At 38.2% G+C, this 27,220-nt stretch overlaps 1 protein-coding gene across 1 annotated transcript in view; it reads left to right on the forward strand.

Annotated features, from left to right (window-relative positions):
• Positions 1-27,220, forward strand: part of LOC127619828 (exostosin-1b) — a 116,715-nt gene that overhangs the window by 64,711 nt on the left and 24,784 nt on the right. Inside the window, exons 2-5 of the mRNA XM_052092839.1 lie at positions 19,356-19,449; positions 21,815-21,922; positions 22,429-22,548; positions 25,386-25,518. Coding sequence (XP_051948799.1) covers positions 19,356-19,449; positions 21,815-21,922; positions 22,429-22,548; positions 25,386-25,518 — 455 coding nt within the window. The remainder of the gene's footprint in view (positions 1-19,355; positions 19,450-21,814; positions 21,923-22,428; positions 22,549-25,385; positions 25,519-27,220) is intronic.

Below are 27,220 nucleotides of genomic sequence, written 5' to 3' on the forward strand. Positions count from 1 at the left end.
GCCTGTTACGGTTCGACTCAACTCACTTTACTTTTCTGAGCTTGCTTTTCCACTGCTGTTTAGTGCCGCCTCTACTGCCGTGACATCATCTTAAACTTGACACAAAACAATAACACAACCGCTAACTGTTAGCTACTAGCTCATTGTGCTGCATAAAGCAGTTGTTGCGTGGTGATTTTATACAAGTGTAACAGTTCAATTGGCATGGTTGTTTTAGAAGCAAGCTTTCCAGTATCTGGTCAACTAAATAAAGTGAAGCTTTCAAGCGGATTATAGAGTTAACGTTCCATCCTCCATTGTGGACTCCAGCCATGGCCAGGTCCAGGGCACTCTTCCTCCCATTGCTCGCCGCTCTAGATAGCGTCCATTTTGTCGAACTACTTCCACTTTTCCTTGATGGGTTTCTAGTCACTTTTAATTAATTAATTTTTTTCAAATTTTTCCCTACACTGTTGGTAGGGTCCAGTGGTAGCCGTGTCTCAGCTGTGCGTCCAACAGCTGTGACACTTCCTGAAAGTCTTTTTCGTTTGTCGTTAACGAGAGGAACGTCTGCACCTCGTTGACCATGGCATGATTTTGCGCACACCCATTTCTTTTTACAATTCGAAAGTCGCATGAACAAATGATACTGCTATCACTCTAGCTAAATTTAAAACTAGCGTGTCTGTGTCAAAAATCCAGTGACGCTGGTAGTGACTATTCTCTCTGACCAATCAGTAATCTGCAGGGTTTTGGCATCACATTTAGTATTGGCCTGGCTCGCTTGGAACCTTGACAGAGGTGGTACTAAAAAAAGTACCAGGTACTATCAACTGTGAAAAACCCCCCAAAAGCGAACAGAGTCGAGTTGTATCGTGCAGTGGAAAAACCCCATAAATTGAGAGTAATGGGTCATGTGGATGTTGAAAAGTGTGTCTGGAAAGTCTGACTTTAGTCATTGTTAGTGAGCCACACAATTTTGAATAAGCTACAAAAACTAACCACCTTGACAATCCAAATGGCAAATTATACAGAAAAGCCATGTCTGAGATGTTACCTTTTTTCTCCCATTGTTCTTGACTTAAAAAAAGAACATTTGATTTTGAGTTGTGTTTGTAGATCGATGGGATAAGTGGTAGTCTGTATTGTCTTCTGATCTGATTTGTCGTCAATTAACCTCGTCATACCAAACCTGAATGACTTTCTTTCTTCAGTGGAGAAAAAATTGATATTTATAGATTCATCATGCAGGTATTTTCCATACAATGGTAGTTCATAATGGAAACAACTGTTAAGATTCAAAAATAACAAAAAACCGGGGCCTGGGTAGCTCAGTGAGTAAAGACGCTGACTTTGAGTTGCGAGTTTGAATCCAGGGCGTGCTGAGTGACTCAAGCCAGGTCTCCTAAGCAACCAAATTGGCCCTGTTGCTATGGAGGGTAGAGTCACATGGGGTAACCTCCTTGTGGTCAATATAATGCGGTTCTCGCTCTTGTAGGGCACGTGGTGAGTTGTGCATGGATGCTGTGGAGAATAGCGTGAAGCCTCCACATGCGCTATGTCTCCGCGGTAACATGCTCAACAAGCCACGTGATAAGATGCACGGATTGACTGAATTTGTTGAGGTGAGCCACTATGCCGCCACAAGGACTTAGAGCACTTCGGGAATTGGGCATTCCAAATTAGGGAGAAAATGGGAGAAAAATGTACAAATTAATTAATAAAAAAAAAGAAAATAACATACACACACTAATAGAATTCCATGTGGCTTGTGTGATGTATTCCTGCTGTTGTATTATGATTTGTGTAAAGAACCATATGAAATATACGTCTTTATTTCACTGATTATCTTCCCTTTCAATGAAGTGTTATCTTGAGAAGTGTTATTTTGAGAACTGTTGCAATCATATAAAATCATTACGACAGTAATTTCATTGTTGGGTGAACATTTCCCTTAATTTATTGTAATTACTGTAATGGGTCAACTAAAATGTGGGAAATATTTGATTCCAAAGCTAAGCTTTATTTCCTATCTAGCTTTCACAGGTAATCAGTGCTCTAAAATAGCTTTTTACACCAGGCGAGACCACTGAAATCACATATGCCAAGGGCTTAGAGAATTCCTTTGAAGTGGTCAGGGTTGGATCAGTCGGATAGTCCTGGTTTCACTCCAGGAAGATTCCCCGGTGTCCTCCCCATTTGCTAAATGACCGCACTGTGACACTGGGGGTGTCAGTGAGGAGACCATGGTGACAAATGTGAGCTGAACCACACTCTTTCATGTCACCACACCAGGGAGGCAGTGCTTTATTGTTGTGTGGAAGGAGATATCCCATGAGCACCTCCTCAAGAACGATCATTTTAGATATGGGTTTAGACACATGAGACATTGAACATCATAAAACTCAACACAAATGGACTGCACAATGGCCAATAAATAGGTGAATAATTCACTAACTTCTACTTGGCCTGTTGCCACTATTTGTTATGGATGTCAACCACCATGAGTATGTATTCCAGCAAAGCGTTTTAGGTGAACTTAGTGGCCCTTCACCCATAATTAAAATCTGTCATTATTTACTCACCCTCGTGTCATTCCAAAACCTTTTCTTTCATACTTTTAAAGAGTTGGCGATTTGAAGTGACCAAAATCTTTGCTTCACACAGATTTGGCTCATCCATCCATATGGACAATCATTTAGAAATTTTGGTCGAGTGTCCTATAAGTAAGCCATGTGACCATAGAACAGTCTTTCCCTGCTGACTGTATATTTTCCCCATTTAGAAGCATTGTGTTTCATAAGCCGTCTTATTAAGTATAAACCTCTGACCTTTACAGCTTCCCACAGATGCGGTGGAAAATTAAATTGGATCACTTTACTGCATTGTTTCTTATGCCACCAAATTAACTGCTGCCTCCCTGCTGACCTTGGGCAAAAAAAAATAATCAAAATCCATGAAAACAGCAAAGTGCATACCAAAACCGTTCCATACAGCTTTTGTCCTTTGGGACAGGGAAAGCCTTTTATGTGTAAAGGGGTTCCAGGCAGGAAAATAGAGCAGTCACTTTGCTTTAGATTTGCACTTGCCTCCTATTATCAAACACTGGGTTTAAGACAGCTTTCAGAAGTATCTCATCACCTGCCTTGGCACTTAAATGTGGGAGTGGAGCTTTCTTTGAAGCTGCGGCCCAGATGTGCCATTTGGTGTGGCGTAAAGCAACAGAGCTTTTTGAAGTCTTCTGTTTGTTTGACTTCCATTTCCTAAATCCCATTCTCATGATCAGCGTTGGAGACAAAGCAATATATAAGAGGAACATGCGGTGGCAGTGATCCATATGAAGGATATATGTATGTGAGGTTTTGCATTGCTGGGGGAAGGCAGTGTTGAGAACATCCTGTGTTCTAATGAAATGCTTTTAACCCAAGGTCATACCATGCCCATAGAAGATGGGTTTATAGTCTTGTCTTAAATGTTTTATTGAGTTTCTTTGAACTGCTACAGATGGGGGGTGAAACATAAGCCTTGATGTCTGAGCTGAGACATTGTGCATGTTGGCTTTTTTTTTTTAAATAAGAGAGTTTTGATGGCTTTTCAAATAATTTGTCACATTCCCTGACATATGGTCTTACATCCCTGTTTTGTGAAGTTTTTGCTTCAAGCTCATGTGCGATGTGTGTTTTACATCACAGTGAGACCTCAAGGTGTCGGCTGTTTCTTACAGTCATGTTGACTGACAGATTGTCATAGGTTTAAATGAAAGGGCTGTTCACACATGTTACAAAGCAAATATTCCCACAAAACTATGAAGGACAAAATGTTACACTCAGTGTGAAGTGCTCTTTAAAGATGCATTTTATTTCAAAAGGGTTTTGGAATAAAATAAAAATTATATGATTTATACAAAAACCTTTATTTAGTAGCTAAAAAGTGCTCATTGTAAAAAGGTGACAAAAAGCTGTGTTCTGAAAGACACACTATTAGGGCTCCAGACTGCGATTTAAAATGGTCACAAATGTGACAAAAAATAATTGATGACTGTCAGGAACCCTGTTCATATGCAGTTTCATCAGATATCATATTGAGAGTTATTGAATTACATTTTTAGAGCACTCGTTGTGTGTCTTCCACCACTTTACACCCTTTCTGCCTACAATAACTAAAACAGCGCAAGCCATGATGTTTGATTCATGGACAAATTACTCGTTTGAATAGTTTTTATTTTTTTTCTAATCAACTGAAAATATTCATGAAACGAGTTTGAACTCAGGAGCTCAGGTTAAGAGTTTGAATTGGAGTCACTTTCTTAGCTGTCAGTGAGTTCACAACTGACAACCAGAATAAAGAATATTTATTACAAGCGTTCCCCAATGATCTACTGTTCATTTTGTGTTATGGAAATTTTCTTTTTGTAGTGTTTATATTGTAATGCTTTGTAAATTAATCTAAACATTTTTTACTGCACTGAAGCATTAACTTTTTAAGCTGACGGAAGTGACATTTCAAACACATGTAATGTGTTACCACTAGCTTTGGCGCATTAACCAAACTCTGTAATAACGTACATATTCACACAGTGTAAGGTGATAGTAAAGCATTTAACTCACATTTGTAAGGTGCTGTCTTCACAGGAGTTTTTCTAGTTTCCACTTAAATATTACTTACAACTGTTTTCTCAGGCCAGTATCGCGGCCAGGTTTAGCCTTGTTAACGTACTGGATGTCGCTAGTCTCTGTAATCTTTGTCACTAGTGGGTATTCCTACTGCTGTCCCTCTAAAGTTATTGGTCGGCTGCATAACTGACCATAGCTTTAGAAAATGTGATCACAAATGAGATGTATTGCAGTAAAACTAAGATCCTATTATTTGACAAGGAATCTTTTGATTTGCCTCTAAAAATGAACATTCTGCATTGGAATGTTTTGGTATGCATTGGTACGTCATCAAATTTGATAAGAAATCAATTTACTTGCTGCTAAAAATTAGCATTCTGGAGGGGAAAGTGTTTTTATATAAAAACTGCTACAGTTTTCAGAGCATTATATCATTAACATGATGAACGATCTTTCAATGTATGAATCAAACTCTCTCTGAATGGTGGCAATTTCTGACATGGTTTTCCCAAGGAATTTTTTTTTAAATTACATATACATATCTTTTTGCCGTTTGAGTAAGAAATTTATTTTTGATGTTGGCACTTTGATAACCTTAGAATGGTGCCTATTTCATCAAATGCGATCAGGTTATTTAATACTAAAATATTGTTTATATTTTACTTGCCCTGTCAATATTTTCACTCTTCCTACCATAAAGAAATTTCTTTATATTTTTTGCTGTACATTGGAGTCAGAAAAATATATTTATAATTTTCAAATATAATATATATATAAAAAAATGAATGTATGCAACAATTTATTAATTTAACTAATAATTTATGTTTCTACTTCTACATTTTAGCTTGATTTTATGCATTGATAAGTTCATAACACACTTAACTTTCGCTGGTAATGCAAAACATTAAGCTACTGATTTGTTGATAAATTAACTTATTCAAACTGATGCTTCAAATTGCAATTTCCACAAAACATCATCTATGTTAGCCCGCTAGGTAATGTTAACTCGCCTGTATATTTCAAACTGCAGAATTTGCTATAGCTGTTCAGTACATCACATAAAACCAAATGTTTAAGTTAAAAACACACATTCATGACAACATTTGACATCGCACTGGCCCTTTAAGGCAAGTGAAAGTTCCGTCAACTGGCCCAGAACTCTCACATTGGCCCTGTTCCATCAGGCCATCTAATTTGTTGAACGCTGCAATGTTATCCATGATTTAGAATGCTGCATTGGTAGCCACTTCACTCAGAAAAATGGTATGCCTCGCTGGAGGCTGATGCTTACATTGTCACCGCAAGGAACTATATTTGCCTAAATTCAAAACAGCAATCTCAGTTTCTGTGCACTGAGGCATCTCTCTCCACAGTTACACACAGGTGTGCTTGTGTTGATAGAAGTGTAGCAGTCTTTTGTGCTGTCCCAATAGTGTGTGGTTTTGTGGCGTAATTGGCATGGAGAGTTCTAAAAGCCTCTTTCCCTGCCTCTGTGCTGTAACACTTACCTATGAGTAGTGCAGCTTTTGAGGTGAAGGAGCGCAGATTCTTTTAGACTGATGTCAGGCTCTTTGGCTACAGAATCCATCTGTTTGGGATGATATAAATATTGTTTTCTTCCTATTGGAAGTAGCAGTCAACACAGTAAAGCACTTCCCTCAAAAATGGCTAATAGGTTTGTGTGCACATCTTCCGATTTCTTTATCACTTCTTTATTCATTCCCCCATCCTCACTTAGTTAAAACCACAGTCTGATTTATAGGTGTTTTCATAATTTTTCACAATCTCTCCACCCTCCCCATCCATCTCTAGTACACTGTTTCGTACTTCTTACATTTGATTCTGTCCAGACTGCAATCACTCTTCCCTTCCCTCCATCTCATCCTGTATCTCCAAACTTTTCAGATCTAGTGCTTTTCTCTCTACACACTGATGTAATTAGTTCTGTTTGACTTTTATTGTGTGTATGCTTTGTAGTCAATATCAGAAAGACTTGAGATATTATTCACACACATCAGAACAGGTTGCCAGATGACTGATGTGTCTCCCACCTTCCGTTATAAATAATATTCTCTCTTTTAATTAGTCTTCTTTTCAGTAGTGGGAAAAGTTATTAGTCAGTTTCTCATTCATTTTTCAAAAGCACTTATCTCAGGCTCAGACTGAACAGAATCTAATGAGCTTCAGTGGGCTTGCTGAGTTTTGCTTAATTGTGAGCAAAAACAGCTAACCATTCTACACTAAAGCAGAATGTTTGATGGCAGCTGATAGCAGTTTACTTTAAGCTTGAAGTGAGCCTGAAATGTGTCGGCATGCATCCTATGATGTGTAGCAGTGTATGTTTAACCCACAGGGTGTCTGATTGTGCATCTATTATGCATATAATATATATAACTATTATAGAAGTATATGTGTGTGTGTGTGTGTGTGTGTGTGTACATATATATATATATATATATATATATATATATATATATATATATATATATATATATATATATATATATGTATATATATATATATATATATATACACACTCACCTAAAGGATTATTAGGAACACCTGTTCAATTTCTCATTAATGCAATTATCTAATCAACCAATCACATGGCAGTTGCTTCAATGCATTTAGGGGTGTGGTCCTGGTCAAGACAATCTCCTGAACTCCAAACTGAATGTCAGAATGGGAAAGAAAGGTGATTTAAGCAATTTTGAGCGTGGCATGGTTGTTGGTGCCAGACGGGCCAGTCTGAGTAATTCACAATCTGCTCAGTTACTGGGATTTTCACGCACAACCATTTCTAGGGTTTACAAAGAATGGTGTGAAAAGGGAAAAACATCCAGTATGCGGCAGTCCTGTGGGCAAAAATGCCTTGTTGATGCTAGAGGTCAGAGGAGAATGGGCCGACTGATTCAAGCTGATAGAAGAGCAACTTTGCCTGAAATAACCACTCGTTACAACCGAGGTATGCAGCAAAGCATTTGTGAAGCCACAACATGCACAACCTTGAGGCGGATGGGCTACAACAGCAGAAGACCCCACCGGGTACCACTCATCTCCACTACAAATAGGAAAAAGAGGCTACAATTTGCAAGAGCTCACCAAAATTGGACAGTTGAAGACTGGAAAAATGTTGCCTGGTCTGATGAGTCTCGATTTCTGTTGAGACATTCAGATGGTAGAGTCAGAATTTGGCATAAACAGAATGAGAACATGGATCCATGATGCCTTGTTACCACTGCGCAGGCTGGTGGTGGTGGTGGTGTAATGGTGTGGGGGATGTTTTCTTGGCACACTTTAGGCCCCTTAGTGCCAATTGGGCATCATTTAAATGCCACGGCCTACCTGAGCATTGTTTCTGACCATGTCCATCCCTTTATGGCCACCATGTACCCATCCTCTGATGGCTACTTCCAGCAGGATAATGCACCATGTCACAAAGCTCGAATCATTTCAAATTGGTTTCTTGAACATGACAATGAGTTCACTGTACTAAAATGGCCCCCAAAGTCACCAGATCTCAACCCAATAGAGCATCTTTGGGATGTGGTGGAACGGGAGCTTCGTGCCGTGGATGTGCATCCCACAAATCTCCATCAACTGCAAGATGCTATCCTATCAATATGGGTCAACATTTCTAAAGAATGCTTTCAGCACCTTGTTGAATCAATGCCACGTAGAATTAAGGCAGTTCTGAAGGCGAAAGGGGGTCAAACACAGTATTAGTATGGTGTTCCTAATAATCCTTTAGGTGAGTGTATATATACACCGTATAGTGTGTGAGAGTTTGTGCACTGTAAACCCTAATAAGTTGGCAGAATTTGAGGCAATAAATTACATAACATTTTTAAGGTTGATAAACTCCCATGTTTAAGTTAAGAGAACTTTCAGATTTTTATTTTTTTCTATATATTCAAGTTAATTGCTCTTAACTTGAAATATTGAGTAAGCTAACTCATAAATTTAAATCATACTTAAATTTAAAGGTGCACTCAGTAATTTTTTCCTCATTAAATAAGTATTAAAGTCTTACAAACGGAATCTCTTAAACTCTTAAAGACATGAATTGTAATTTCGCAATATATGTAGGAAATCTTGACCACTCGCATTAAAATGAAGAGTCCAGTCTTAACAGCAACCTTATAAAAGCGGTTTTATTCTACATGGAGAGGGTCCACACATGGGGGCTGCCATGTTAGAATCACATGACCAGCTGAATACTACTCGCTTGATCTCAGTAACCGCCTTGTTATTTGACACTTTCACTCATTGATTGAAGTAAACATGTGAAAACTGAATTTCTACAATTCAAGCATACCATGTAAGCACAAAGACAAAATTACTGAGTGTACATTTAACTCTTTAGCTTAATTTAAAATTACCATGTAAGCTCATCTTAAATATTTCAAGTGGAGTGAACCTACCCAGCTAGTACTAGGTAGAAATTGCTAGCACAGTGAATGCTAGCATGTTGAATGCATGCTAATTGGAAACACAATGCTTTGATTAGCATAGCTTTTTGGTCTTTGGACTTGGACTTTTGGACTTTTCCTCAACCTAAACTTAAGTTCCACTTTGGATTTAAATGAGCAGATACTTAAGAGCCTATGATTGGATCATTATTGCAGTGATTAATATGTTTCAGCTGGCAACAGTTATTTTAATCCTAACTGATGCAGTGTGTTGCTTCTCATTTCTTAAACAACCATGTCATCCCGTGGACTTTGAAAAGATCTTACAGTGTTTCAGAAGGGGCAAATTATTGGCCTGCATCAAGCAAAGAAACAACTAAGGAGAATGTTGAAATTATTGGAATTGGGTTAAGAACTGTCCAACCTGGAAGGATAGTGGTGAACCGTCAGCTTGTGTTCGGAAAATGATCTTGAATGATCGTGATTGGAGATCACTAAAACGCTTGAAGTCAAATTGTAAAAAATTGACAGTAGAAATCACGGCTATGTTTAATAGTGAAAGTAAGAGCATTGCCACACGCACAAGTGCAGAATGTTACTTTACTCTACCTACTTTCCCTGTGGAGGTTAAGCAGCAGCAGCTACACCTCTACACCTACACCCTTTCCCCTTATTCTTCAATTTTCCTTCATTCCGTCCCGTCTCTGCAGTGTCCCTTTCTCGTCATCCTCCTCCCCAGTGTTCCTCACTGCAAGTGTCTGTCTGAGCAACCTGACAACAGCTGCAGTGTCCTCCCGAAAGAAGCAGCTTCTTTGTTAGGACTTTATTATGGATGGTACTTCGTGTCCACGGTGTCTAAAACCACAATATGACCTCCAATGACCACCCCCTGTGCTTTTATCTGTTCCCCCTCTAGCTATGTGACATGAACTAGTTCTAAAAGACCCGCCCGTATCATATAACACTGACCTGCAAAGGAATTTCTTTGAAAAGGCTGCTACTGGAAGAACATGTCTTGGTCAAATCAGAAGTAAAATGTTTTTTTTATTGTGACATGATTTTCATGATAATTAAGCGCATTACCTTACTGTGAAAAAAAAAATGGTAATGACAATAAATAATCATTACTTTATTTTGAAAAAACACAATTATATAAGAATTTATACACCATGGTAATATTTGTCGTACTGCCTTTATTTTAAGTTAATAAAAATCATAATAATAAAAAATCAGTATTACAGTATTTTTTACCATAAGAAAGGTTGGAAAATACAGTTTTACAGTTAAGAGAATAACTAAAAAATAAAGATTTGTTTTTTATTTTCATCTATATATATTTTTATTGTCAATCATTATGCAAAATAGAATGCATTAATTATTATTTTATTTGGTGTGAATTGTGACCTGGATGTGTTTCATTAGATTCACCCTTTTAGGATTATTGATAAGGTGTTAAGTTACAGTTGGCTAACTGTAGTTTAGGAAACTAAAGCTAAATATTATAAATAACTAAACAATAATGTTACAGACATGCACTAGCCAGGGCCTGGCATACACTTTGGGGTGGCTGGATTTGGGACGACTGAAGTATAGACTCTTTAGAGCAGCGTTTCTCAACGGGGGCGGTACCGCCCCCTAGGGGGCGTTTGGACAGTGTTGGGGGGCGGTGTGAACGAGGCAGCAGAGAGGGGGGCGCTCAGGCACAAATGGGGGCGTTACTCAGAGGTACTCAACAGGCGGCCTGCGCAAAAATCTTTTCAGCTCTTCTGCTTAGCCTATGTCTTCGTCTTGCTCGGATTACTGCTGCCACTTCACCAGGAGGATATGCCAGGAGAGCCGCTTCCTAAGTTACACATGCTTTTAAGAGGCGGAGAATTTTCAGCGCAAAATAGAGGCGCTTTCACCGGCTTTTTCTGTACATAACGCGGAATACATAATTAGGCGCATAATTAGTGCTCAGGGCTCACACTAATGACCGTAATTAATTAAAAAAAAGTGGCTGTTTTTGACGTCGTTTTTTCTTCGGTTCAGTTCAGGTGGCCGAGCTGTTGTCGTCTTTGTTGGTTATTTGAAATCAAATGACCGTTTGTAGGCTATTCAAATTTGAAGCCTAGTATATATTGCCTAATTGAGTGCGGAACGACCACTGCTTTTTCATTGGCCATTTAGGTTAGTTACGTATTTAGGTTAATTTGTAAATACATTTGCAATACCTTTCAAACAATCCATGTGTTTTTGCATTTTTTTCCAAACACAATATTACTCAACTTGAGGCTTTTACATGTAGTTTAAATACAATAAGAAACTTCTGTTTCAGTTTTTTTTTTTACCAAAAACTCAGGCTTCAGGTATCAGTGTTGCAATTGTTTGGCTGTAATAGTATTTCTGAAGTGTTGTGTTTTAAATGTGATTTAAATGTGTTTGCAAATAAATTAGGTAACTATGACTTTTTGTTCATCTTTGAGGGGAAGGGATACAGTAAATGGGACTACCGTCTTTTTTCATACCAGTTGGAGTTTAAATTGGCTAATATATTAGACCAAGCAGAACCATTCTGCTTGCCACCACATGTGAGTGGTGGAGTTATTTCAGTTAGCTGCCAACCTTGTTCCTTTGAAATCTTTTGGTCTGATTGCTGTTTGGAATGAAACTTATGTAGTTTAGCATTTTTGTGTCACTGAATGATACCAAAGTTGTGTTTTTGTAGGTTGTCGCAGTCAATAAATGTTTAGTCAGAAATGTCGCTTTCAGCCTTGACAAGAGTTTGACTTCAACTTAAAAGGATGCTTTGATTTACGTTTGTCTTTCAAAACCCTTCACAAATGCTGATTAGGAGCTGTTTTCTTCTCATTGCTTGGCTACACAGATTCAGACCAAAACAGGGGTTTACCAGAACAAAGGGTTGTCAGTACAACTTCAGCCCATTTAGCTGTTTAGCACTTTGACATCTCAAGAATATTTTAACTGCTGAAGTGTGTGATCTATGAAAGAAGCAACTATTCCATGTGTAAATGCTTCTCACGCAGAACTAGATCTTGAGAGAGACCACAGACGGGCTTGTGCTGACATGTCCTGATTCCCGAATCAGACTTGAGCGCAGTCACGTCATCGCAGTCCTGCCAACCATCTGGATATAAACTGGTGCTTTGAGACACATCTGGTAATCAGCTTGCCAGGGTCTGAATCACACTTCCAACCATTCAGGCCCATAGGCAGTCAGGACTGAAATATTCCCGTTGTGGTGACAGGACAGCCAGTATTTTACTAAGTCCATTCCCGTTCGCTGACAGGCCAGCCAATCAAGACACGTTTTGTCCCTGTGTCCTGACAGAATAACTGGTTTGTTCGGACCTAGGTGTCCCTGCATGCTGACAGGCCAATCAAGCAGGACAAAGTGTGTCCCTGTGAGATGGCAGGGTAACCAACCAGAAGCCACAGTTTAGCACAATTCTTTCTGACTAAGAAACATTTCATCCAAAAAAATGCAAAATTCTGTCATTAATTATTCATGCTCATGTAATTCACAACTTGAATGCAGTTACTAGTTATATGATGACAGATTGTGGTGGCCATGTCTGTCAAGCTTCAGAAAGGACAAAAAACGAAATGCCTCATAAAAGCACCATTCAAGTTTCATAAATGAAGTCCATTCGACAAATGCGGTATTACAGGTCTTCTAAAGCCGTACGCTAATTTTTTTTCTCACTGATAATATTTACCTCCAACGAAACTTGGGTCTATCATAAGGTCAAATCTAGAATTAAAAAATAAATCATCACGTTTGGTTATTAGACACACAAGAATGCTTTGCCACCAATGATGGCGATAGGACATTTTTGAATTATGTTTGGTACTCGCCGATACTGTATGGATACTGAACTCCATATCAAGTTTTTTTTTATTTTATCATCAAAATGGTGTTTTAATAAATTCATTAAAACTTTAATCAAATGAAAGAATAACAATTAATTATCAACATATGATATGGTATTATTTTTGTCAAATAAAGTGCTTCATAACAGCACAGATGTGAGGATATTGCTTAAATATAATACAATTACTATTGATTTATTAGTAGTATTACAGTGACTACTTCATAACTATACAGTAGTGAACTATTTCTGTAGTACTTTTTTTGGCTAAATTGAGCTTTTATTTTGAAGTGTTGTGTTGTTTTGACCATGGAGCTCTGATGTTATGACGGCAGCTTCCCATTCTGGAAAAGCCAGTCACTACATGACTCAAATTGATTATTAAACCACAAAAGTCTGCCATTTAATTAAATAAACATGTAGTCTGTATATATGACTTCGGCTAAAAAAGTGACCTAATAAACTGACACTGTATGGAAAATGCTGTGCTTTTGTTTCCCATGGAAAGAATAATGGCATACAGATTTTGGATGACAAGTGGGTGAGTAAATTTTGGATGAACACGTCCTTAAATATTTTATTTGATCTATCTTCATTCTGTGTCAAGAGCATCATCAAAAAGCTCAAATCACTACCGAGCAAAACTGAGACGATAGCCTCAATCTGGTTTGTTTAGTAGAGAGAAAGGTAGATGAAAGGACAAATTGTGAAGATTTTCATGATAGACTTATCATTATAAATTAGGGTTCTTGTACAAGGCGAGCCTGTCAAGTGTCTGTAACAACTGAAGCTGATCTTTTTGACAAGTGAGTAAAACTGATTCATATTTAGCCTCTCTAGAGAGAGTCCTGGTCAGCACACAGTCATGCTTACATGTGGACATACTGATCAGCTCTGTTCCAAAACCTAGTGAGCTGTCCCACTGCCTACATGGGCAGCTGGCTTGTAAGGCTGTATTCTAACCATCATGGAACTTCATACAGTGAGTGACCAATTTTGAACGTGCAATGTTACACTAGAATTTGGTCAAAACAAGGTAAATTCCACATAGTAACAAAGTAACATGTTCACATACTTTTATTCATTATTGAAGCCTGATTCAATGCTGTGGTGTAGCCAGAGCACATAACTGTTATAGTACTATATGAAGGGGGTGTTTGCTGGAAGGCCTGTGGGTTATCTTGTGTTTTATATGCTAATTGAATGTAGCATAAGCCCTCTAAAGAACACTAATTGCTCTAATGAATTAGTTACAGTGAGAGTGCTGGAGAGAGTACAGTATGGACACTTCATGTGGGCTCACACGCACACATATGGCACTTTTCCACTGCGCGGTTCGGTTTGTCTCGACTCTACTCGCTTTTCATTTCTGAGCTTGCTTTTCCAACGCAGTTTAGTACCGCCTCAACATGGGTGGGATTATAGGCTGATCGTCATAGTTGTGCCGCCTCTACTGCCGTAACATAATCTTAAACGCAACACAAAATAATAACACGATCGCTAGCTCTTAGCTACTAGCTCATTGTGCTGCATAAAGCAGTTGTTGCATGGTGATTTTACATTAGTGTAACAGTTAAATTGGCCTGGTGTTTTTAGAAGCAAGCTTTCCAGTAGCTGGTCAACTAATTAAAGTGAAGCTTTCAAGCAGAGTATAGAGTTAGCGTACCAACCTCCATCGTGGACCACTTCCTCTTTTCCTTAATGGTTCTGTAGTCACTTTTAAAGTTTTTTACTTTTCCCTACACTGTTGGTAGGTCCGTTGGCCAACAGCTGAGACACATCCTGAAAGACTTTTTCATTTTGCTCGTTTCGTTTGTCGCAAACGAGAGAAACGTCTTCACCTCGTTTATTATGACCATGCTGTGGTTTTGCACACAGCCATTTCTTTTTACAATTCAAAAGTCCATGAACAAATGATGTTGCTATAGCTATTGCTAACTTTCAAAATAGCGAGTTGGTGTCCCGTGTCGCAAATCCAGTGACGCTGGTAGTGACGATTCTCTCTGACCAATCAGTGATCTGCACGGTTTTGTCGTCACATTTAGTGTCGGCTCGCTTGGAACCTCGACCGAGGTGGTACTAAAAAAGTACCAGGTACTATTCACAGTGGAAAACCCCCAAAAAGCAAGCAGAGTCTAGTCGAGTCGAGTTGTACCGTGCAGTGGAAAAGCCCCAATAGTACCATTAGAGAGGTAGAGAGGTGGTGGTGTAGTGGGCTAAAGCAATGAACTGGTAAGCAGAAGGTTGTCGGTTCGATCCCCACAGCCACCACCATTGTGGTTGAGCAAGGCACTTAACTCCGCGTTGCTCCGGGGGGATTGTCCTTGTAATAAGAGCACTGTAAGTCGCTTTGGATAAAAGCATCTGCCAAATGCATAAATGTAAATTAGCATTTTGGAGTGCCCTGCCAGTGACATGTTGGCTGCTGTACACACGTGTATGTGAATTCACAGTTAACTTTCAGATGCATGATTTGAGTTACAATGGATATAATTACAGTTACTGTAATTGTAGATCATTCCTCATTAAACTGTAATCAAATAGGAATCACTTAAAAATGTATTGTTGTGCACAGAATTTGTAATGCAATTAAAGCAAGTTTTCAAGTGACTCTCTGTGTATACAAATGTAACTTCTACCATTTACATTTACATATATGCACTTGGCAGATGCTTTTATCCAAAGCGACATACACTGAATATATCTGACCAATTATATCCGTCTTCGACTGCAAGAAGACAGAGCCGGTGCAGTCATCCTCTCAGCATCCTCCTGCCACAGAGCTTCCTTCAACATGCCCACATGCAAGCACAGCCTCATCACATAATTAATTAATTACTTACACCTTTCAATTTTGTCAGAATCTGCCCCTAACCATATACAAATGTGGTTTCAGTGAATCGATAATGATCCAATCGCAATGTGTGTGTCTGGTGGAATTACACCTGTCATTTAATGCGGTCAAGTTATATCCGATACCTATCCGATCACCGAAAATGCATATAAATGCAAGGTATAAATAAGGCCATAGTTGTTGCTGTTTAAAATGACGCATCACCTTTAAGAAAGTTAACCTAATATTATTTCTGATTTAAAGGTTAGTAGCCAAAATGGAGACAGAAGTTGGATTCATTTCTGTGAATCTGTTGTTTCGACAATTTTGACCCCCATAAAGGAAAGCCTTTTAAGGCATTTACATGACCACACACGTTGCTGGCCTATTAAGGATAAACGGTGTAAGACTTTGTATGTAAATGTGCTTACTGATTAATTTGCATCATCTTTGAAAGATGTTCACAGAAGAGTGTACTTTTGTCCCTCATGGCCCTGTTGTTTGCCTGTGTCGATTCATAAATGGTGTCTACTCTGACTACATGTTATTGACAACAATTGTGAATGAGTCTATCACCAGCTGAAAATCAACACAATATTTTATGAATGTATGTTTACTTTTATGATAATGTGGCTTCAAATTATGATTACCCAAATAACACGTTTATCCTAGGTTGATGTCTAGGAGGTGGGCTCACAGCACCTCAGGCCGATTTTTCTGCCTCAGAAGCAACTGCCATTTTGGCTCATTTCCCAGGCAAGCTTTCATTTTGATCTGGGAACAGGGAGTAGTATTTTTCAGAGAATGTTTTAGAAAACACTGAAAAGGGAGATAAATGAAACTGGATATTTTAAAAACGTTACCTCATTGTGCTAGTCTCCCCCATCAACCATGCGCAGAATGCATGTAATTAACACACTCCAAATGGAGGCATTTAGCCGGAGTTGCTATGGAGATGGAACATAAAGCTGTGCTTAGGGCTTTATTTGGGCAGAGTAATATAATTGTACCCAACTTGTGAAATAAACACAAACACAGAGGGTGATCCTCACTTTTTAGACTTTATTGATTCACCGGCAGTTTTCTCGAAATACTCTAACACTGTTCTTTTCTCTGCTATGCATTTCATAGACGCTCATTCCCACACATTCACTTCACACAAACACTTGTGTGTGCCAGACTGATGCGTCCTCACTTGTGTATAAACGCACACTATTATGCTCTCATCTTCACTGTGCTCTTTGTTTTTAATGGTCTGAGATTCCCAAGGTCAAAAGATGCTTGATGTTTGACAAAATATTATAAAAGGCTACTAATAAAACAAGCACACACACACACACACACACACACACACACACTTTCATTGAAAGTACTGTGGCAGAACTGTGAAAATCATGGTATTTCCCTATTTCCATGTCCCAAAAACCATTGTACACATTGATTACCATGTTCATATACCATGGTATACAAATGGTACTCCAAGGTATTTCAGAGGACATCATGGTATAACCAAGTTTCCTTTCCAAAACATAGCATTAGTATGGTTCATGTCAAAAAGAAATTGCCATGTTCTCACAATGCTTTTTACATGGTGCTCCAAGGTATTGCAAATAATACCATGGGATTTCCATGGTGCATGACCAAAAACATGGCATTATCATGGTACATGTGTAAAATACAAGACACAGTGCCTACACAGTACTAAATCTGCTGATGTTTTACACTCTAAACAACCTTATAGACTCACTCCAGTCAGTTGAGACAATGATTTTAGGGGAATTTCTGGTATATTCCCATAGTACTTTATAATTTAAACATGTGGCTTCTGTGCAAATTGGCTGAAGATTATTATTTTACATATTTTAAAATGCTTTTTTGGGCAAGGAGTACCATGTGACCAGTGGTTCATACATCGTATGGAAATATCAGCGCAATTTCTGTCCTCGGCTCACACTTGGAGGCACGGAGTGAGCATCAGTGTTTGCCGACTGTCTGATATTGCTCCTCAGGTAGCTAATCTACGTGAAATGGCACCACAGAGACCATGGCTTGCCCTCCAGCCTCATTCATATTCTATCACATTAATGCTGGATCAGTCTGATATCCAGACAGCTGGGGCGTGTGCATGTGTGCTCACACACGTGCCTTGTTTGTTCATTTTGCGACAGAATGGTCTCTGTGCCTCTGTTTCGTTGTAGTGTGTGTGTGTGTGTGTAGCCTGCCATTTCAGGCACTATTTAATATCCAAATCTACAAATGCTTCCATCCTTTCTTTCTTTTTCTTTTTCATTCATTTGTTCATTCTTTGTTTTTTTCCTTTCGTTACTTTCTTTTTTTTTTATTATGTTTGCTTGTTAGTCCATTTCTTTTTTTTTCTGTCTGTTCATTCTTTTTTCTTTTTGTTGTTGTTTGTTCTTTTTCCTTTCTGTGTTTTTCTTTCTTTCTTTTTGTTAGTTGGTTGTTTGTTCTTTAATTTTTTTGTCATTGTGTTTTTTAGTTTTTTTGTTCTTTTTTCATTCTTGCAGTTTTTCTTTCTTTTACTGTTCGTTGTTTTGTTTTCTTTCACTCTTGCTTTTTGTGCATTCATTGTTTGCTCTCATTTGTTAGTTTTTCTTTTGGTTCTTACATTTTTTCTTGTTCTTTTCCCTTTGCCTCTTTTTTTTCTTCTTTTCTTTCTTTCTTTTTTTCTTTTTTCCTTCTTTCCTTCCAGATTGTAAAAACACAAACTTGTACACATATACTTGTGAGGGCTACCCAAAACTCCCATTGACTTCTATTTGTTTTTAAATTATGCTATTTATAATTAGTATTTTTTTTTTACCCATTTATAAGCTTATTACTAATGAATATAGTCTGTTTCACAATTTTGTGCCATATATGTGTGTTTGTGTTCGTGCATGTTTGTTTGTAGACTGCCATTTCAGTCAGTATTAAAAGTCGGCATCCATCAATGAGCTAAGGCAGCAAACAGCACAGCTGTGCTAGAGTCAGCAAGATCACCATAGATGCAGATAATGGCAGCTTGCGGAAGTCAATGTCTTTGACTTATGCACGAGCGGTCATGTAACCTTCACCTTACATGCTCACCTGTAAATTATGAATGATTTTCTGGATGATAAATAACTGTCCGCTCCTTTAACCTCGCAACCTCTTTGATGCTGTTGTATCTTTTGTGTGCACACATGAGAGGACAGGATGCCATCTGTGTTGCTGTGGCTGACCTTAGATCAGAGCACAGGGGGCAGAGAAATGACTGTCTCTTTGATATGGGGAAAAAACATTCCAATATATCTCTTCAAGCATCTGCACTCTGACAGCGTGTGTGCGTGAATTTGTAGATAAGTGTGTATGTTACACTGTTCATACCATTTGTGTGTGACTGAATAGTTTCTCCACATATATGCGGCTCATAAATATGGCTGCCTGATGCAAGCATGTGTCATAATCTCATTACATATGCAACATCTGATCTTTCTGTTGGGATGGCGAAAGACCTCTTAGTGTAAAAGGGATGGAGAGAGAGGTGCAGCCATGTTGTTAAATTACATTTATATTAAAATAGAGGAGTTTGACGTATCACACATTTGTGTATGTGTGTTCTTGAGTTAGACATATCTTTTATTTGTGCTTGTGTGCTTTTGTGCAGATATGACTACCGTGAAATGCTGCACAATTCCACATTCTGCCTGGTGCCACGAGGACGACGACTAGGCTCCTTTCGCTTCCTGGAGGCTCTGCAGGTGAACACACATATATACATACAGTACATCTGTCCTTCCTTTTTTCTGTAGAGTACTACTTTCTTTTCTGCCTTCCATACGTCCCTTGAAACTTCCTTCCTTTCTTCTTTCTATCTGTCCAACTTTCCTTCCTTCTGTACGTCCCTACCAAACTTTTTATTTCATTCCTTCCTTTTATATATCTGTCCATCCTTCCATACGTCCCTCTAAGCTTCCTTCTTTTTTCCTTCCTACTATTTATCCTTCCTTTCTTTCACCCCTACTTCCTTTCATACATCCCTCCAAACTTCTTTATTTCCTTCTCTCCTTCCTTTCATCCTTCCATCCAAACTTCCTTCCTTCCTTCTGTTAGTCCGTCCTAACTTCCTTTCTTCTATAGATCGTCCTTCCTTCCATACGTCCCTCTAAACGTCCATTTTTCCTTCTTTCCATCCATACATCGCTCAAATTCTTTCCTTCCTTCACTACTTCCTTCCTTCTTACCTTCTCTTCATCGTCTTCTTTATATCATTGTTCCATACATTCCTTTAAACTTCCTTTTTCCTTACTTCCTTCTGTACATCCGTCCTTCCTTCTCTTTTTCCATCCTCTATCCTTCCATACATCCCTCTAAACTTCCTTTCTTCCTCCCTTCTTTCCTGTCATACATCCCTTCAAACTTCCTTCTCTCCGTCATCCTATCTTCTATACATCTGTCCTTCCTTCCATATGTCCCTCCAAATTCCTTCCATACGTCTATCCTTCCTTTATTCCACATGTCCCTCCAAACGTCTTGCCATCCATAAAGCCATCCATCCTTCCATACATCTCTCCAAACTTCCTTCCCTTGCGTACTTCCTACCTTCCAAACTTTCAACCTTCTTCCTTTTTTGTGAAAACATCCCAATGCTTCCATTGACTGTTCTAAAATTAAGCTAATTGTAATTGCTACACACTATCCCTAAACCTGTTTACTATAGACACCTTATGGCCATTTTAGATTTTAAAATGTCAAAATGTTCAGATTTCTAAAACCTTCTTTTAGTAATGAGCACCATCCTCATGAGTCATTTCCAAGAGATGTTATTATGAGACTGTTTTCAGACGTTTGGTCCTCACAATTATTGCCAAACAAGGATGCACACACACTTTCATGGTAGCTCTCACCTTAAATATACTCTACCAAACCACATCTTTTTACCCCTGGAGCATACACCCACTTCCCATGAGAGTCTGTCTGTGCTTGTTTGTGCATGTGTGTCTGTGCGTGACCACTGCATGCCCTGACAGCTTTATGACCTCTTGAGTGGCAGGCCTTTATTACGTCAAACAGCCGTCAGACAGAACAGCTGCTCACCCCTCCATTTCTACACCTCTAACTCACTTCAAAGGAAACTCACTTTTCTCTCAGTGTCCTTTTTTCTTTCTCTCCATCATTTTGTAACTACATGGAGAAATAAATTCGATTTGTATTTTTCCTATTTTTCATTATTGCCTTCTTTTCCCACAAACGAGCATACTACTCCCAAAATTCTTCATTTGCAGCACATTAAATGCACTTCCAAATGCAGAGATGAGGTGCAATTTACCATTGCTGTATACAAACCCGATGGTCTAAATGTATTCATAACTGTATATAAGCTCAAGAATACATGCAATACAGAATTTGGTATTTAGAATCATTCTGATTATATATAATTGACATGTAAGACATTGTTAAGGTTTTCAATGTAATAATTACTACAAAGTTTACCAGATTTTCTGTTGGGCTTATCATTGATATCAAGGTCTACCAGAGGCTGGTATCCTCCCAAAGCCAACATTTTGTATATTGAACCCTAGTTGCTGGTTCTCCGTTTCACACTTGCTTCACTGCTGTTAGTTTTATGCATGTGACATCATCGACGTGCACGTATACCAATAGACAATAGTGCACCTAGCCTGTTCTCTGCCTAGCCTATTCTATTACATTAACTACATTCTAGTTGCTATATTATATATATATATATATATATATATATATATATATATATATATATATACTGTATATATAAATAACAGGCCACTTCTTTCTTCTGTCTCTCTGTTTCTCCCTCATATTCTTTCTCTTTCTATTTGCTGAAATTGTAAGTAACTTTATATTGTGTAAATGGATTTGTTGTTGTGATATGTTCGCTGGACTCTTTTAGTCGGCATCAATAACAAGACTAATGGCTCCTCTGGCATTCAGCTGAAGACATTTAATATGCATTCATTGTGTTGCTTTGTTACTTGTTTAAACATGTGCCCTTTCTCATTGTGCTGTCTCGTAATCAAAACACTGCACATATGACTCACACTGTGACCCCATCGCTGTATGTGTGTGTGTGCGCTCGTGTTTTTGTAGGCTGCCTGTGTGCCGGTCATGCTGAGTAACGGTTGGGAACTCCCCTTCTCAGAGGTCATTGACTGGAACACAGCCGCTGTGATCGGGGACGAGAGGCTCCTACTGCAGGTAAGAAATCCATTACTCTTTTATTCCATCCCTTCTAGGACCTCTTTCCTGTTATGCCTATTCTGTGTGACCTCAGACACTTTAATTATGACATTTGCTAAAATACCCATGGTCCCTCCCTCTTTGACATCTAATGTAACTTTGGCATTCTGACATTGATGGAAAATCTTGCTGGTTAAGGTAGTTGATCAGTTAGACAACCATCTAATGGGGCTGAGGTTAACCAGGTTAGGATTGTTAGACATCCTTTTTTGGATCGGATTTACCTCAACGGGGGGAAGGAAATACAGATGATACAAGATACACTATTTGGTTATTATCACTGAGAAAATGCAACCATTCTGATATTCACCTCCCCACCCCTCTTTCTCTTCTTCGTCATTTCTGCTTGTTTCCTTCTGCTTGGTTTTGTTACAGTAATGAGCACTCATACATAACCTTTCTAGCAGCAGTGTGCTGATTTATCCTGCTCTCTTCTCTCTCTCTCTCTCTCTCTCTCTCTGCAGATCCCATCCACGGTGCGCTCCATTCATCAGGATAAGATTCTGGCTCTGCGACAGCAGACACAGTTCTTGTGGGAGGCCTACTTCTCCTCTGTGGAGAAGATTGTGCTCACCACTCTAGAAGTAAGTAATGACTTTTCAGTCATGCCACCTCCTGCTGTCTCTCTCTCTCACACACACACACACACACACTTATTACACAGCTGTGATGCCCACTAAAGCTGCTTTAGACACAAAAAGCTATTCCCCATTGGTGGGTTAAAATATTTTTGACATTTTAGAATATTAGAAGTGGTGGAGGTGTGTATACTTTTACATGTTAGTCTACTTGTGAAAACCCTTTGTAAGTGTATCTAATAATTGTCTAATGTAATGAATTATTTATTATAAATTTAAAAATCACTATAGCAATTTTTGTGAAAAGTTTTTCAGCATGGTTTGAGATTGTTTCAAAATGCATCTTGTGTGCTTCAATGGAGGCATGGTAATCTGACCATTCGTACAAAAGTGTCAAGATGGTCAATGTCAGAAAATTTGCTCATTTAATTTGTGACCTAGAAATAGTGTGGAATTTTTCATTTTATGCCATAACATTTCTTTTTAAAAATTGTAAAAATTCTGAAACACTTTTTTTCAGGTTTAAATTAGATGTTGAATCCCACATTTCTAATGTGTAACTTTAGAAAAAGTAAAAAAAAAAAAAAGCTTAATATAGGCTGTTTAATTACAGGTTCCATTGTGACAGCTTGCCCCAATACAGCGCACCACAATTGGGGCATGTTTACACATAATATCAGCCATAAACTAGTGACAGGGCTGTCAAATCCCCAACTTCCCATGGTGAAGGTTCAAACGTCATTGCAATTTGAGTCAGCATCCGAAAGAGTTACTTGCATCCGCTGCCCTCCATTCGGAAGATTGCGGCCATCCTGATGCAAGCTTGAGTCGTCAATCACATGTCTTCAGTCTCTAAAAGGGAGGACTTATAGCTGAGTGAGAGGACCGGCCTTTCATCAGCCCCTCAGATTGGGTTTTTAAGATGACAGGTGGGCTTCTTCAAGGGCGAAAGGCTACAGCTTAATCTCAGCACTTGTGTCAAATGATTATTGACTGCGCTGAGGGCGACCAAAAGAAATCAAAGGAAAAACAGTTAAATGAGCTTGCACGCAGATGAAATTTTACAAATATTTTAGTTTTTTCTACTTATTTAGTTTATTACTTTTACTTTTGTATTTTTACTTATACTCAATTTCTATGGATGAAAATATGGCTACACAATTGGTTTACTTTTAGGCTTAAATGTAAATGTAAGTCCTACGAACTTAAACGTTTGCTTAAGGTTTTCTATGCACATTCACTTTGTTCACTTGTACAGTTTTTGGTTTACCACATGTATTTTTTGTACTGTAAATCTTCAGAATTGATAGACCGATAAATAGGCCTGACCATTTTGGGATTATCAGCATCAGCCAATAACTGCCCAGTTGACCAGAAGTGGGTATTTCCCCTAGTGTCAGTTCCAAAAGCTAATGACAGCCTTGCTAATTTATGCAGCTGATTTTCTGTTGTCAAATAAAAAACATTTCCTGAATTTTTACCAAAAAGAAAATATATATATATATATATATATATATATATATATATATATATATATATATATATATATATATATATATGTAATTTTAAATGAATCAATTTGAGTGCATTGCATTTGCTATAACTAAATTAAATACATCTGCATAGGGTGGCCATATGCCATTGGAGAAAGGTCACCCTACACCCTAAATATCGGAATTGACATTGTCAAGTAAAAAACTCATATCAGTTGTCCGCTATTCCAGTAAATCACTGACCACAGGTTCTTTGGATTTATTAATTTAACCCTTGAATTAGGTGTGTGGACTCCTCCTTTGGTTTATTAATTCTGAATCAACATACCCAAATACTTTTCAACCCATTTATCTTCACCATTCTTCCCAACTATATTAAGCCCAAACATGGAAGTGTAAAGAAAAGCACCGTACACCTTAAATTAACTCATTATGCAGTCTTTCTATAGAAACTGTATTTGCGTTTGAAATACATTTGTGTGGACCCAATGAGATTAAATGCTAGAGAATCTCACCATCCTTCAACTAATGAATCCACTCAGATGATCCAGCTACTCAGTAAATTCTATAAGATTCATTTTTACTACAAAATGCCTCCAGGCTAGAATTAGGCATATGCATTGAAGATACAATCTCAGAGACATCCAGTTTGTATGAAAACTTGTTCCAGTTCCAACGATTAGGCTGTCACTAAGCCAATCCACTTTCACGCCAAGGGGCACATATAACCAATAAACAATGGCAACAAAAAAAAACCCTATCAGTCTTTGTCTCTTTTTACAGCATCCATTCGTGGCTGAAAGCCTCACTCGAGGCCAAAGACACAATTGCTCCTCTTAATGCAGCGAGCAGCTGATTGGCACAATGAAGGCGGCGAAATCAGTAGAGCATTTGATCATTTGTCTTATAGTTTATAGACCCAGAGCTGCACCTCTACTGAAGTTTCATTTCAAAACATTAATTTAACCTTTTACAAAGATCTCAACTTCACAGCTGTCACCATTGCGCGAATTTAGCTAGGAACATCTTGAAGTGTTTACACTTAAATAGATAGTTTAGCCAAAGTTTTTATTATATCATTTACTCATCACTTTCAGTCTTTCTTGTAACATAAAAGGAGATATCAGGTAGAATATGAGCCTCAGTCACTACTTTACTTTCATTAAATGGGGAAAAAAGATGCAATGAACGTGAAAGATGACCAAGGTTAACATTTTCCTTACATCTCCTTTTTTGGAAGCGAGGAAGTCATACAGGTTTGGTATAACATGAGGATGAGTAAATGAAAACAAAATGTTTATTTTTTTTATAAACTTAATGCAAGGTGTTTGTTTACTTGTTTCTTTTTAGATCATTCAGGACCGAGTGCTTCAGCAGACCTCCAGGAGTACTCTGATGTGGAACAGTCACCCCGGTGGTCTTTTTACACTGCCCCAGTACTCATCCTACCTGGGTGACTTCCCTTTCTACTATGCCGAACTTGGTAATTGTCCATTTTGTTCTCTGTAGTGCACCTCTGTTAAAGGCTGTCTGATTAAATATTCTACACTGCAAGAAGTCATATTCTTCATTTACTTCATACCAGTAAAATCTTAAACATCCTTAAAACATGAAAATGTACTAGTTTTCACTGACTTTTTGCTTGAATAAAATGTAATATGACACTTTTCCAATTGTGATAAGCATAAACAAGAGACAAATACACTTTGGCCTCATTTACATTAACATGTTTTTGGTGATCTGATTACTATCGGCTATAACTTGACCACATTAAATGACAGGTGTAAGTGCACCCAAGATCGGATAACTGAAACCATATTCGAAGGTGGTCAGGGACAGATTCTCACCACATTCAAAGAATGTGTAAATGTAAATCTGATGTTGCACTACAGTCACCCGTTGTTAAAGCGTTGTGTTGTGTGTTCTTGCCTCATTCTCTTTATTCTACCATTGCAATGTGAAGAACACAACAGACACTGCAGCCTTGCAATCTCATCACCCAAACAATGAAAAAAAAATCCCATGAATTATTCCAATGCAATACACTTGGAATATCTTGTCTCTCTCCTCAAATCCCCAATCGCCCACGTCTCCCTCCTGTTTTCTACTCACGTGAAACTAGGCTTCGCTCGCACGTTTCGGCCGAGAAGCATATTTAGCACTTACAAAGTGCCGAACACAAGATAAATATTAAATTTGCTTCGGCGATGCAACATTTAGCTTTGGTGGCTGCTTAAAACGTTCAAAGAAGGTAACTGCCAACCTGATGGATGTCATTTGAATTATCCATCAATGTTTTTAAAATTCTTTAATGGACAGAGAATTTTTTTTAGATACCACAGCCTCTGATATAATATGTAAGTAGCAGTTTCCATTTTACACAGGTAACTTTTACACATAAGATTGCAAGCCAGCTAAAGAATATCCTCTAACTTACATCACTTTTATATAAAATTATATTATATTATATTACTATATCACACTATCCAGGTATGAAATGCATGTTAGTGCAAGAGTTTGCTTCTCTGAAAACAAGTTTATATATCTTATGCATTTTTGCTTTTCAGGTGAATTTTTCTTGTTAAGGATGTTTTGATATTTTTTATTGAAAACGAGTGTTCTCATGAAACCAGAAGTGTGTAATTTTGCCACTACTATTGTCACCAAAGGGAATTTCAAATAGGTTCCCCAAAAAACTCCACCGTCTTCCATTGGTTGATTAAACCGAAAGTCCCATCTTGAACTCTTGCCATTGGTTGAGCCAATGTTGCTGTGTCTGTCTGGTTGGGAACCTCATATAGATGAAAGTTTTGATAGCACCATAGAGCCCCAGTGTTTACACTTTTCAGGGAAATCAACCTACAGATGGCTTACCTATAGTTGTCTGTGGATATTAAGCTGAGTAAGGAGAAATATTTTGCCATCCAAAAAATTACACACTTCAGCTTTAAGAATATGGCACCCTTTTTTCCCAAACTTTATAAACTAGTCCTGTATGACATTTTGAGGTTATGTTCAAATGTTTCTGGAATTAATGAGCTTTCTAAGACATGACAGAGAGGAATTATGGGACTGCCAGATTCTCTTTCATCTGTTACTGACGTGCGTTTTGTCAGAGCCAAATTTGTGACTTGCCTCATGTGTACTTCAAAACTCTAGTTATGTTGTCTGGTCCTCTCCTTTAT

Source organism: Xyrauchen texanus, chromosome 26 (genome assembly GCF_025860055.1).
Source record: "Xyrauchen texanus isolate HMW12.3.18 chromosome 26, RBS_HiC_50CHRs, whole genome shotgun sequence".
In the NCBI taxonomy this organism is placed as follows: domain Eukaryota; kingdom Metazoa; phylum Chordata; class Actinopteri; order Cypriniformes; family Catostomidae; genus Xyrauchen; species Xyrauchen texanus.